This window comes from Gigantopelta aegis, chromosome 3, assembly GCF_016097555.1.
Source record: "Gigantopelta aegis isolate Gae_Host chromosome 3, Gae_host_genome, whole genome shotgun sequence".
NCBI classification, from domain to species: domain Eukaryota; kingdom Metazoa; phylum Mollusca; class Gastropoda; order Neomphalida; family Peltospiridae; genus Gigantopelta; species Gigantopelta aegis.
Genome location: NC_054701.1, coordinates 48,925,267 through 48,940,399, shown reverse-complemented (window position 1 = coordinate 48,940,399; position 15,133 = coordinate 48,925,267). Strand labels below are relative to the sequence as shown.

At 35.2% G+C, this 15,133-nt stretch overlaps 1 protein-coding gene across 1 annotated transcript in view; it reads right to left on the bottom strand.

Moving 5' to 3' along the window:
* Positions 1-1,312: 1,312 nt before the first annotated feature.
* The window catches only part of LOC121368166 (integrator complex subunit 2-like), a 30,293-nt gene continuing 16,472 nt past the window's right edge, over positions 1,313-15,133 (bottom strand). Inside the window, exons 11-23 of the mRNA XM_041492782.1 lie at positions 14,500-14,568; positions 13,847-13,981; positions 13,180-13,468; positions 12,492-12,618; positions 11,763-11,890; positions 10,956-11,157; positions 10,331-10,459; positions 9,569-9,791; positions 8,600-8,707; positions 6,525-6,632; positions 5,115-5,220; positions 3,940-4,107; positions 1,313-2,582 (exon numbers count right to left, since the gene is read on the bottom strand). Coding sequence (XP_041348716.1) covers positions 2,407-2,582; positions 3,940-4,107; positions 5,115-5,220; positions 6,525-6,632; positions 8,600-8,707; positions 9,569-9,791; positions 10,331-10,459; positions 10,956-11,157; positions 11,763-11,890; positions 12,492-12,618; positions 13,180-13,468; positions 13,847-13,981; positions 14,500-14,568 — 1,968 coding nt within the window. The 3' untranslated portion in view covers positions 1,313-2,406. The remainder of the gene's footprint in view (positions 2,583-3,939; positions 4,108-5,114; positions 5,221-6,524; positions 6,633-8,599; positions 8,708-9,568; positions 9,792-10,330; positions 10,460-10,955; positions 11,158-11,762; positions 11,891-12,491; positions 12,619-13,179; positions 13,469-13,846; positions 13,982-14,499; positions 14,569-15,133) is intronic.

Sequence of the window (15,133 nt, the reverse complement as noted above, 5' to 3'; positions counted from 1 at the left end):
AAACTGCAATATCCCATATTTGCTCCAGATTGTAAATTGACAATGTGTTCTGTATCGTGATTGGTTAATTACATTCTTTTTCCGGGATCAAATAGACAATAACACCCGGAAAGCTAATGACGTCATTAGAAAGTGACATCATTAGCAATTGGAACAGGCGAAGTTGACGATTCAAGGGTCTACAGTTAGATTGTAGCCATATATTTTTTTCAAGAAATGCCAAATATACAGTTAGTTCTGTAGAAAAACAATTCAGTTTCAATGGACATAACCATATTGAGTTTTTAGATTTGCGGGTGTTATTGTCTATTCGATGCCCACAAATGTTTCATTTTTAACCTCAGGCCAACGCCTTCGGTCAAAAATGACATTTGCGGGATCAAATAGACAATAACACCCGCAAATCTAAAAACTCCATATAGTTATCTCCTAACCGATTTTAAAGACATCAACTTGGCTGCGCCATGTGATGGCCCAGATGTCAAAGCCAAAGCCTCCAATGAATTGACACTACTGTAATTGATTGCAACCTTTAACTACAAGTGTTAGTGCGTAAACAAGTTTTAGTTAGAAAAGACATTTAAATTTCTTTTTAACCTGGTTTTAGAGTATAAGTAACAAATGTAATATTATGCTTGTGTCCATTAGACACCATTTATTTAACAACTCATTGTTTAAAAATAGATCCGAATGATTTTTGCTTATACAATATATTTTGAAACTCGTTTTAAAATAAATGGTATCTGATGGCCACTCCTGTATTATTACAGGTGTCACTGGTTGGTTAGTCTATAATCACATTTGTTGGGATTGTGGTCTAAACAAATGGAACAAACTGTGTATCAACTGGGTTGTTTTCCATTCTAATTAGCAATCCAAATTCTGTGGTATGTGTTGTCCTGTCTGTGACAGAGAGTACATAACAAATCAAATTATGCCCCACGATAACAGTTCGTTGACAAAACGTTGATGATCTCGAAGGTATCTGTATGGACGTTGTTACCCTATGATATACCTACATTAACAACAGCTCCAACCTTGTTGTTATGGAAAGAAAGAAAGAAATGTTTTATTTAACGATGCACTCAACACATTTTATTTATGGTTATATGGCGTCAGACATATGGTTAAGGACCACACAGATTTTCAGAGGAAACTCGCTCTCGCCACTTCATGGGCTACTCTTTCTGATTAATAGCAAGGGATCTTTTATTTGCACTTCCCACAAGCAGGATAGCACAAACCATGGCCTTTGTTGAACCAGTTATGGATCACTGGTCGGTGCAAGTGGTTTACACCTACCCATTGAGCCTTGTGGAGCACTCACTCAGGGTTTGGAGTCGGTATCTGGATTAAAAATCCCATGCCTCGACTGGGATCCGAACCCAGTACCTACCATCCTGTTGACCGATGGCCTAACCACGACGCCGGTCTTGTTGTTATGGTGTCATTCATTGCATGTTTTTTCGTAATGAATCATGACAACTCTCTATCCTTGTATTTAGGCTTCATGCATGCAAAATGGCTGCTGCATTGATATTTCACTATATCGTTATGTTGTCGTTAGCATGTTTTTGCGACGTCGGTATGACGTTAGCATGTTTTTGCGAAGTCGGTATGGCGTTAGCATGTTTTTGTGACGTCAGTATGGCGTTAGCATGTTTTTGCGATGTCGGTATGGTGTAACAACTGGCCTCTTTGGGAACATGGCCCTTGATGTTAACTGGAAAGTTGAAACCTTTTTGTTGGCAACAGAAATCGTATCTAACGGTATCACAATGACCCTGTTGGCATAAATATAAAATGTGACACTGGGGTCAGCCCATCAGACTATATATGATTTTGAACCGAGTATGTCAAAATCAAAATAAACTATCTTTTAAATAGTATGTACCTAACAGACAAGAGATAAAATTCATAAATTTCATGACTTTTTGTTTTGTTTTATAGCACCTTAATATTAAATAGTTTGTTAACAATTTTTTTCATCTAAAATGTCTGTCTCAATAGCAATTGTATAATATAAAAGAAAAGTTTTGAATGAAAACCTAAAAACACATTTTGTGTGCATTAGATTATGACACTGTATTGATGATACACTGAACTTAGTACACACTTCTGACCATAAAGAACTTTCTGTGTGACTTGAGAAAACGTCCTTTGCACCATGGTGTAGAGTTTGTGATACACACTGAACTTAGTACACACTGCTGGCCATAAGAGCTTTTTGTGTGACTTGAGAAAACATCCTTTGCACCATGATATAGAGTATGTGATATGCACTGAACTTAGTACTTGAGAAAACGTCCTTTGCACCATAGTGTAGAGTTTGTGATATACACTGAACTTAGTATTTGAGAAAACGTCCTTTGCACCATGATATAGAGTATGTGATATAAACTGAACTTAGTACACACTGCTTGCCATAAGAGCTTTTTGTGTGACTTGAGAAAACGTCCTTTGCACCATGGTGTAGAGTTTGTGATAGAGAGTGACAGTGTCTCTGGGTAAAACAGTCTTTCTCTTCTTTGTTAACAAGTAGTCACCAGATCCACCATCCACGTCACACTCTTGAGCGAAATCTGTAAAAGAAAGAAAGAAAGAAATGTTTTATTTAATGACACACTCAACACATTTTATTTACGGTTATATGGCATCACACATATGGTTAAGGACCACACAGATGTTGAGAGAGTATCCCGCTGTCACCACTTAATAGGCTACTCTTTTCGATTAGCAGCAAGGGTTCTTTTATATGCACTATCCCACAGACAGGGTAGTACATACCACGGCCTTTGATATACCAGTCGTGGTGTACTGGCTGGAACAAGAAATTGCCCAAATGGGCCCACTGATGGGGATCGATCCCAGACCGACTGCACATTGAGCGAGCGCTTTACCACTGGGCTACGTCCCGTCTGTAAAAAAAAAAACATTAATCAACCATCAAGATATTCTTCGGAGAAATAACTATATTAAGAAATTAACTCAACTTTAAAGATATTTCCTGATTATATTTTAAAAGGAAAAATTACTTTAAGTTTATTATTGAGAAAAGAAAGCGTCAACAAACTGAGAAGCTTTCAAATATTTTAAGAATTTTCTGGTTAAAACCCCTTAAAAAAAATAACAATTAAAGCTTGAGAATGCATTTTAAAATTTAGATCTAAGGTTATCCATTCTGAGAGACCTAAATGGTTTATAATTGACACATTTATTGTATCATTCAAATATCACCGCTGAACTAAAAACAACCTTGTATCTGTATTTTTTTTTATGTTTTTCTGGAAACGAAAAAAAAACCTGTATTTTTACAAGCTGATTCAGTGTAACAAATGACTCTTAAAGGGACATTCCTGGCTTTGATGCAATTTGTAAGATGTTATCGACTAAGAAAGACTTTTTAATGATTGTAATTACATATCAACTATATTTTTCTGCATAAAATATTAGTGGCTGTATATTAAACGTGTTTCTGATCATTCTAATATTTGTACTAGGTTAAATTTCATTTTATTTTCTAAAATATTGTTTTTTCGTACGTACGAAATTATTTGAAGACAAAATCCAGTTTGGGCTTCTTACAAATATTAAGACGACCAAAAGCACATTGAATATACAGACACTGATATTCTAAACAAGAAAATATACTGAATATGTAAGTTTAATCATAGAAATAGTTTATTAATTGGAAACATCTTACAATGCCGCAAACTCAGGAATGTCCCTTTAAGAACTATAACATGAAGAATAAAGCCTTTATCCTTTCTATTATAGTTCCTGAGAGTCATTTGTTACACAAAATCAACAGGTTTTTTTTCATCTAAAAAAACACACACAAAATATGAGGTTTTCTTATGACCAGTATAAAACAAAATTATTCATAATGTAACATTACAAGAACTTTTCAAGCAATAGCAGAGACAAAAAGACACTCACCAAAAAATGACATGTTTGTGGTGGCAGCAAGTTGTGAAACACAGATTCGCCCAACCTGCGTCAGTAATGTGGTAACGTCTTCACACAGCGGGGGGAAAGCCTTACAGAAATTTAACAAACATGGAACTGTCTGAAGGAAGAATTTGATTCTTTCCTCACTATCTAACACTGTAAAGAAACAAACAAATAGGAGATAATATCATTGGAATGTTTTTAAAATGATTTTTGTATGAAAATTGAATATAAATTTAACAAAAAAAGTTTGTATAATTTTTTTTATAAAAACAAAAACATTACTTGATAGAGGAAACTGTGCTACATACCAAGTTTTAAAAAGTAAAGTCAGCTTTGGTCATTTCCAGACTTTATTATTCTGGATGTTCCCCTCAATAAACAAACCATTTATGGATGTTCTCCCATTCAAACCAGTGTTGAATTAAAAAATAGTCTTTGTTTCTGGGTTTTGAAATGAAAAAAAAGTGTTTTCTAACAGGTATTTCAAAGAACAAAGTATGTGCTAAACTATGTAGGAAAATGCAGATCAGAGAGCCCATGCTACTCTTTGGTAATAAAGTAGTAGCCATTTGATGGCAGCTGCAGGTTTCTTCTCTAAATCTCTATATCATGGCATGTTAGACACCTAATATTCTTGGGTGTTGTTAAACAGATATTTAGAACTCTCTTTTTTTGTTTTCTTTTGAATGTGAAAACATCTGGCCACAATGTACATTACCTGCTATGAACACTCTCTCCCCCCCCCCAAACCCCCCCTCTCAACACTGTACTTTGCCTATCAAAACTTACCCCACCCCAACCACTGTGGATACTGAAGTGACAACACCCACCTGTCAGCAGAGTAAACATGACATTGATGCCCAGTTTGGCCACACTGTACTTTGCCTATCAAAACTTACCCCACCCCAACCACAGTGAACACTGAAGTGACAACACCCACCTGTCAGCAGAGTAAACATGACATTGATGCCCAGTTTGGCCACACTGTACTTTGCCTATCAAAACTTACCCCACCCCAACCACAGTGAACACTGAAGTGACAACACCCACCTGTCAGCAGAGTAAACATGACATTGATGCCCAGTTTGGCCACACTGTACTTTGCCTATCAAAACTTACCCCACCCCAACCACAGTGAACACTGAAGTGACAACACCCACCTGTCAGCAGAGTAAACATGACATTGATGCCTAGTTTCGCCACACTCAGAGATTTAGGTAAAGAATATTTGAGACACAACTCAGACGTCAGCTGAATGGCAAATATCTGAAATGAAAACAAGTTATCTTACAGAATTACAACAACCATAACCACATTTATAAGTGATAATTCATTTATTAAGACTAAAATGTAACCGCACAACTAATATTTAAAAACAATGCAGAATGTAAGTTAAGAGATAAAAGTGGATAAAAGTGAGTGTAGAAGTAAAGAGGTTGTATATAAATTGTACTATTTTGACTTCTTAGAACTATGCAATTATTTTTAGACGTGAAACAATAAATATTGTGTGAGCGTGTGAACCTGGTATGTCGGTATTACATAATATTGTTTTCCTGATGAAGACTTGTGACTGGAGAAATGGCTGTCATCCACATATGCCAACAAGACAAGTGGTATACAAAATAAATTTTAACAACACGATTTTCATAGAATGAAATGTCAAACCTACCGTAAAGAGTTTCAGTACATGGTGATGAACATCCATACATGCAATTACAACCCAAGTTTTATTGATCTAGGACTTAAAAGTTTTGGAGAAACTGATCTAAACATGAAACTTTAATGCAAAAGTTGACACCACCATTTGAAAGGAATGAACTGACTGAATCACAAACATTATTTGGTTTAAAACCAACCAGCGTAACATAAATGAAAACCTTTTCCTTCAATTTTTGAAACAATTACATGAAAATCACATGAAATGCGTACTAAACAATTTAAGATTTTGAAGTTTGTTAATACAATATTATCCTTATTAGTTATTTATAACTAGTCAAACCTGCTCAAGCAGCCACCTGTTTTAAACTGTTTTCTCGCTTCAGAAACATGTAATGAACCTTCATGAAACAGCCACTACCTGGGTAGAGGTCTGGTGAAGATGGCAGAAGGTGAAAAAGAAACGCACTGAACCGAACATGACAAAACACACTGTACATGTGCTGGTGCCAACTACAGATCTGACAGCAGATTAAATCAAACATGCACTATATTTTTAACATAGCCAGACTCACCAGACCCAGCATTGATGTGTTTTAGGCCTTACAAAGTCATTTGAATATCAGAGGTGTCCTTTTTTTCCAGCTGATCAAGACTGTTACTGTGCTCTTTTTTTTTTTTTTTCTTTCACTTCCCCCTCCATCCCCTTCACCACTTATTTAAAGCTAAGTATAGCGGTGGACACTTTACACTATGAGACCCCTCCTGCCCTGGAAATGGTCACTGGCGAAGTCAGAGGCCAAGTCCGGGGTGGGTGTGCCTGAACCTCAGATATGGGCATGTTAAAACAGTTCCCATTCCCACTGTGAGACTGAATATCATTCTAGACAAGGCTCTTTGTTGCGTCTGACCTGTTTCTCTGACTGTGGCTGTCCTAGCAGTTCAGCGATGAAGTCCAAACATATGTGCATGGAAGGAACACTCTGCACAACAGACTTTATCAGTTCTCTTGGGTAACCCTATCAACAAAGTTAAATATATCTTAATGTAAAAAATATGTGCCATCCTAATATTCATAAAAGATAAAAAGAAATGTCAATGTTATTATTCAATAATATAAAACCCATAAACATTACATAAAAATATGAATGCTGAGGACTTTCATCAGGGAGTCAAAAATACTTACATTATAACAATGCTTTATTAAAAAAGAGGGACTAAGCATTATGCAGGCCTCTGTGAATTACAAATCTGTGCGACCCATTTACTGGTTACGCAGAAATAAATCCAGGTAACCCATTTGCTTTTTGCGTAATCCGTTATATCAAGTAAATGGTGCTCCAAATTTTATGAGAACAAAAAATAGGTTATGCAAAATTAGATTTGCGTGAGCAACACACGAACGAAATGATCGTTCTCGCAATTTTCAAAGACCTGTTATGGTCAATATATTTTGATGAACAGTATTAGTGACAGTATTAGGTGAAAATCTGACAAAATATTGTAACAAACATTCTGAAGGATTAAGAGTTTTATAAAAACCCTTTAAGTTGTGAATTCTAGCCTTTGTTTTTCAAATAATTTATAATGTTAAAAAAAAAAGAAAAAAAAAGTTTGTTTTATTTACCATATTTTTCTTGATCTTCTATATGTGAAAACCCAAGAGTGCTTTAAATATGTAATTTCCATAATCTAGTAAATTCATTAATAAACCAACTCTGAGATGCTGACAGGGTAATTTAAAGCACATATTGCTTTTTATTAAGTCATGCAAATTACCATGACCCTTTAAGTTGTGAATTCTAGCCTTTGTTTTTCAAATTATTTTTTAAAAGATAAACAAAAAAGAAAATTTGTCTGCCTGATGATCTTTCACTGAAATGGTACGTTAAATCACTACCAACCAAACTTTTATTACCGTAATAGTGGTCCACAAAAAGTAAAGTTTGTTTCATTTAACGACGCCGCTAGAGCACATTGATTTTTTATCTTATCATCGGCTATTGGACATCAAACATATGGTCATTCTGACACTGTTTTTAGAGGAAACCCGCTGTCGCCACATAGGCTACTCTTTTTACGACAGGCAGCAAGGGATCTTTTATTTGCGCTTCCCACAGGCAGGATAGCACAAACCATGGCCTTTGTTGAACCAGTTATGGATCACTGGTCGGTGCAAGTGGTTTACACCTACCCATTGAGCCTTGCGGAGCACTCACTCAGGGTTTGGAGTCGGTATCTCGATTAAAAATCCCATGGCTCGACTGGGATCCGAACCCAGTACCTACCAGCCTGTAGACCGATGGCCTGCCACGACGCCACCGAGGCCGATGTCCACAAAAAGTTCATTTGTTTTGTTTAATGACACCACTAGAGCACATTAATTACTTCTTTAGAGAAAAACCTGCTAACTTGTTCCACTGGCAGGACGGGATCTTTTATATGCACTTTCCCAGACAGGAAAGTACATACCACAGCCAACAAAAGACATTGGGTCTGCTAAAGGGTTCAATCCTACAACACCTCAAGAGAAGGAAATGTTTTATTTAACGATGCACTCAACACATTTTATTTACGGTTATATGGCGTCCACCTCAAGAGAATGCTCTAGTTATTGGGGGGGGGGGGGGGGGGGGGGGGAGAGAGACGAAGCTCAGTGGTATACCGCTCACCTGGTTCGTGATCGATCTAGAATCGATTCCCATCGGTGGGCCCATTGGGCTATTTCTCATTTCAGCCAGTCCTCCACAACTGGTGTAACAAAGGCTGTGGTATGTACTATCCTGTCTATGGGATGGTGCATATAAAAGATCCCTTGCTGCTAATCAAAAAGAGTAGCCCATGAAGTGGCGAATGCCACATAACCGTAAATAAAATGTGTTGAGTGCGTCATTAAAAAACCCATTTCCTTCCTCTAGTTAAGTTAGATCCTAGATCCTGCCACCACTATGATGCCCAAGATATTAGAATTTTACGTTTTACGCACCTGAAAGTGTACTAGCTTGGCTAGATTAGGATCGGCAATAAACACTTGATGTATGTAGGAGTAAATGAGACACTCAACTTCGCGTCTGTTCGAAAGCTGACTGCTGTCCTGGAAATATTCAAACATATTATTATTATTAGACATTTCCGATTAATCTATATTGTTCCATAAAGACAAATTTAACAACCCTTTTCGTATAAAGTGGTTATTGTTAATTACTTCAGATAAATCTGGTTGCCAACATCATTAGTGCATGATGTAAAAACAATGTGCTGAAACATGTAGCCTACTTGTATTAAAATCACAATTTACCAACACTTAACTATAGCATCACTTTCTAGATGATAAAAAAAAAAATTGTTGCCACTTGTTATACATGTCCTTGTTATTTTAAGAATTGCCGGTTTGAATAAAAATGTCTAGACCTTAATCTTGGTATGAAAAAGCCAATATATTTCACCTTTCCACATTGAGTATATTAGCATAATGCATCCCAAAGCAGCCCCTATCCCCACCACCCTCGAGTGTATATTGTAATTAATGAACAGTCCAGTTCAAGCCAAGATTCCACTATATTTTGAAAACATTTTATACATCTTACTGTATTTGACCAGAAATAAGCCGAGGGGGCCAAAATGGGCACATACCCCCCCCCCCCCCCCACTGCAGACATGAAATTGAAAACAATGTTACACACTGTTAGACTGCTAAACCTCACTGGTGCCAATAAGATGTTACATTAGTTGTTTTAATTGTTTGTTTCAGTGTTGCTACATGAAGTATTTTTATTTACTGTGATAAGAAGATGGGGGGGGGGCACTTATATATGGATAACGACACGATGTCTTAAATGCTGTCAAAAAGGAGGGGGAGGAGGGCTTATGCAAAGACATGGGCTACTTTCCGATCAACTACAGTACACATTTTCAGGGGAAGTGTAACAAAGTGTGTGTCATGTTGTATGCTAACCTTCTCTGAATCGTTGTTCGGTAAGCATATCTCCAGTAGGATCTGAATGATGGCGCTCTCCTGGGCTGCAATCAGGGCTATCTTCAGTTCCTGTCGTTCCTGCTCTGCCAGTGTGTTGTTGTCCGTGATCGGGTGGGTCTGCAGGTGGTTCGTCAGATAAACGCGACAGGCCTGCGTGTATGCTGCTAGCACTCGTAAATTTACTTCCAGAATTGGAGGACACCTAGAAGAAAGTTAAAATTTGTTTTTGTTAAACACCACCACTAGAGCACATTGATTTATTAATCATAGGATGTCAAACATTTGGTAATTATTGACATATAGTCTTAAAAAGGAAACCACTACATCTTTCTGTTAGTAGCAAGGGATCTTTTATATGCACCATCTCATAGACAGGATAGCACATACCACAGCCTTTGATATACCAGTCGTGATGCAATGGCTGGAACAAGAAATAGCCCACTGCGCCCACCAATGGGGATCAATCTTAGACCGCCGCACATCAAGCGAGTGCCATACCACTGGGCTACGTCCCACCCCTACACCTAGAAGAAGAAAATACATGACAGCTAGTCATATAGGTACATTGTAGACAATAAATTCACAACATAATTTGGTTTGGTGGGATAACAACTCAGTTGATAGGGAAACAATAATAAGATGTTAAGTTAGCTGTACAGTTTATGGGTAAAATGAAATATCTAATTAATTTTCAAATTTATAGTATGATGAAAATATATATATATATTTTTTTTATTTTACCTGAACACCCTTTCATCACAGCCGAGTACAATAAGAGGGTCTATCATCAGGTCCTGCTCAGTAAAGGGTGGAGACATGAAAACCGTATTTAAACGAGGACGCAGGGCATTCACCGTCCACAGCCGAATACTGTCACAAGAAAACATAAAAAGTATCAGCACTGAAAAGCAAAAGATTTTAATTAAAATGTTAATCTAATTTATTTAATGAAACATGTTTTTAAATTAAAAAATGTCCATGAGAATATACTAGTACCTCATTGGCTAAAAATATTTGGTCACATGATTAGGGTTCATGACACACTAAAACAGCACAAATTCAAATTGAATAACAGGCATCAAAAACACAATAAAAATTACTCTTAAAAATTAGATACAGTATACAAAACAAAACATTTGAATTCATAACTTTTCTATGGAGGGGGAAGGATGGACAAATGTTATATAATATTTAGAATTGTATATATTTTATATCTTAAAATATGGAATTTAGACCATTTTAAGATTAAAATATATTAACATTCTAAATATTATTATACATTTCAATACATTTTTAAAATTTTAATTTCTATTTTACAAAACATTAACATTTTGTTCAACTACACTGACACAAAAAGTTAAATGACCTTCTTGGGGTGACAGCATGTACTTTGAACCACACACTCTGGGCTAGATCAAGGACTCTCCTTGGCGTTCCTTCCTGAAGCATGCTGGGAAGACTGTTGATGAGGATTTCACTGTAGGGCATGAGATCCACCGATGTCAGTCCAAGTAAGTACTTGAGATGTTGAATGACAGCTGTTGGACAACTTTCCAGTTTACCTAGAGCTAAAACAAGAATATTGTTATTATCCAATATCAGTTAGGGAACCTATGCGGAAACATATCTACCATGGAGGTGGAATTTAGCTCAGTTACTATGTCAACCAGACAGTAGATAAGTTATAAAGTGTGAGTTTTTCTCTATTCGTCAAGTGATCATGAATATTAAAGGCAAGTAAAGACAGTAGATAAGTTATAAAGTGTGAGTTTTTCTCTATTCATCAAGTGATCTGGAATATTAAAGGCAAGTAAAGACAGTAGATAAGTTATAAAGTGTGAGTTTTTCTCTATTCGTCAAGTGATCATGAATATTAAAGGCAAGTAAAGACAGTAGATAAGTTATAAAGTGTGAGTTTTTCTCTATTCATCAAGTGATCTGGAATATTAAAGGCAAGTAAAGACAGTAGATAAGTTATAAAGTGTGAGTTTTTCTCTATTCGTCAAGTGATCATGAATATTAAAGGCAAGTAAAGACAGTAGATAAGTTATAAAGTGTGAGTTTTTCTCTATTCGTCAAGTGATCATGAATATTAAAGGCTTGACGTGTGAGTCAGACAGTGTATAGTATATAAAGTGTATCTTGCTGCTACGATCAGCAGTGAAAGCCTCACCAGACTGGAATGCTGAAGGTGTACAAGCTCTACAGGACGAGTCTGTTCCAACTGACGTCTTCGTTGTAAGACTTTCCTCCAGCCAGTCCTCCACCAAACACAGATGTGGGTAATGAGTGACCAGCAACCTGTTACAATGATAACATCTTAGTATATTACACACTTAAAAATATTATACTTCATGGTGAGTCTTTTCTCTTTCTATAAAAAAAATTGTACTATACCAACTAAAATCCCATAGGCAACAATATTAACATATGGCTAAAATACTTTAATATTTTTAATTAACATATGGCAAAAAATACTATATACAATATATCAATAACATTATGACCCACAAATATGAATACTACAACAGGTATCCCTCCCTAAAAGTACTTAGGGAAGAAATGCAACCTTCCATGGCTCATTTTTAATATACAACAATGTTTTTACAACACCCTTACATTCACACAAAATTGTAGAACTTAGTCATGCTAACTTTCACAGGATAAAGCCAATATCTAAAGGCAGTAACCAGTTATGCTTTATATTCTTGGCACTAAAACATTTATCCATTTAAAAATTATATCAATGCCTAAAGGATTAACATTTTAGAACATTCTAGAGTAAATATATAGTTATTAATATAGGAACTAACATGTATTATGAAAAAATATAAATACGTCTAACAAGGCAAAGGGTCATAACTATAAATAACTTCCACCTGGTTAAAAAACATGGACATACCGTGTGAGAGGAGCAAACAAGCCCGCATACAGCTGCTGTTCCTTCAAAGCCTCCTGTATGAGGAAGTTGATGGGGATTTTAGACAGGATGTTCTCAGAATACGACTTTACTCCAGTTTTAAACAGCACTGAAACACACAAGTAAAAACAGCCAGTTTCATACAACAATCATTTTAAAATTTTAATATGACTCATGCAGACATTTCCCTCTTCATAAAGATGGTTTTTTAATCCCATCTGTACCCATTGCGAAAGTCTTAACTGGTTGAAAAAGCTAAAATAAACTGGCATTCATATCTTAATGAATGAATAAAGATCCTTCCCTTCTAATTTGCAATTATATTTGACTTGTGGAACATTTTAATATAAATCTTAAAAATATGGCAGAGATGTAAAAATATATAGTATTAGTATGCATTTGATTTCAATACAGTAAACTAGAGTAATTAAAAATACATGCAAAAAGGTCATCAGCAATAAAATGACAAAAATTATGGCTAACAAAATGTTTTAGTTGAGGTAAAAAAAAATCTATGGGCTTTTTCTACAGTTGGTCTATAAAAATAAGTATGACATAAAAATGTACCACCCATAAAACTTGTAGATTCAAATCAGATATTCTAAATACACAATGAAAGAATGAAACTTTAGAAAATTTGAATTTGGCATCAGGGTTAATGAAAACTCACCTATTGTTTTCATACTGTTCAACAACGTATCCTCGTACAACAACAAATAATAGAGAATAAGCAACTGAGAGGACAGGTTCTGGTTTTTGGAGTAACCTTCTTTCTTCGAGTGTCCATGGCTGATTGCGTCTTTGTACACATCCAAAATCTCTTCTTCTGTGATTGGTTCATTTGTGTATTCCATTTTGCCACCTTTGATGATGATTGAGTTGACGTAGGTTTCAATCAACTGAGGTAGAAGTGGATGCAAAGGGAGAGAAATGTGACAGATCTGCTTGTAGATCCAGTCCTGAAAGGTTTAACAAATGAGCTGCAATTACCAAAGGATTTAATATATTTTAAGTGATATATAAAAGGTTAAAGTTACATGCATCTGTGCTGACAGATATTGGAATCAGCAGTATTTAGAATACAGCACTTAAACATTATGAACGGACAGAAGATAAAAAGAAAGAAAGAAAGAAAGAACAGTATTGTACATCATTTTCTTATCAAATTACTTCATGATGTAAATTTACTACACTGAGAAAAATTATTATTAAAGAAAATGGAAATTAGTTTTGTTCAATTAGCCGACACTATTTATATCTCACTAACAAAACATCAAACTAAAATTTTATCACAAAACATATTAACAATAATAATTATGTACAGAGCTGAATGTTACTTTTATTGGAACTTTGTGCTTGGAGAAAACTCTGCTCTTTAAAAGCTGACATATACTGTGTAAGGGGAGATAACCAGTCATGTTGGCATTGAGATTTGGAGTCACAGGGATTTTCACTGCATGAGCAGCAATAACCTGAAAAGAAAAACACATTTTGTTTTCATTTGAGGGAAGAAAAAACCCTTTAAACTTGGCTGAAATTTTAAATAAAAAACCCTTCTTTAAAAAAAATAAAAATATATTGTTTAACATTGTCAAAGATGTCAATATTTATTGAACGTTTCAGTATTTCATCACGATTCTCAATGCAAAGTTCAGATTGCTATAAAATTCCAAGACATTAAATAATAGTTGCTAAATTTTAGAGAAATTTAAAAAATATATATAATCATCGTCATTCACTGAATTAAACAGCATCCAAAAAATATGCCGTGTTGCCAGGTAGAGCTGCAATAAAGACTAGTATAGTATTCATCAGTTGCATAAATTAACACAAACACTACCAATTCCTTTGAACCCACATTATAACACATACAAATGTGAGAGTGTGTGAACTTCAATCAAACTTCAATCAAGCTTTAATGTAAAGTTGAATCAGTCAGATTGGCAAAAGGCATTCTGTTGGCTTGAACTATATACTGGCTCAACTTTACCTGTTCTGTGAATAGTTCTTGAGTGAAGATTTGACGAATTCTTGATAAAGCATTTGCTTTGACAGCACTCTGAAAAAGCAAAATGTTTCCAATATTTTAGCGCATAATATTTAAATTCATAATATAATATATTCATGTTATTTTTCAAAAGCACATTTTTCTTTTACACACAATCTAGTCTAGCAACATTTTGATAAACAAACATGCCTCAAAATAACCATTTAAATATCAGTAACTATAAACAACAAAAGATGATCCACCATAATGACAAATAAGCAATGTTTATACTTTCAAAGGTTTGTTTGATGCAGACATTTATTATATAACATTTAGTGAAATATCTTAAAATATCAGTGAAATAAAAGTGTTATCAGTCACTCAGTGATGATAACACATTTTAGAGTGAAAATTTTACTATTTCACTCTAAAATGTGTTATCGTCACTGTAGAAAGTGTTATCTTCACTGTAAGAACAGGGTTCATACACTTCAAATGGTTTAATTTTCCAGGACAATTAAGGGCTATTTTCGTTCATTTTCCAGGACTATTTTACGTTTTTCCAGGGGTCTGAATATATGACTTGGAAAGAAGTTTTTGTTTAACGACACCCTAGCAGATTGTTTAGTCAGTGGCT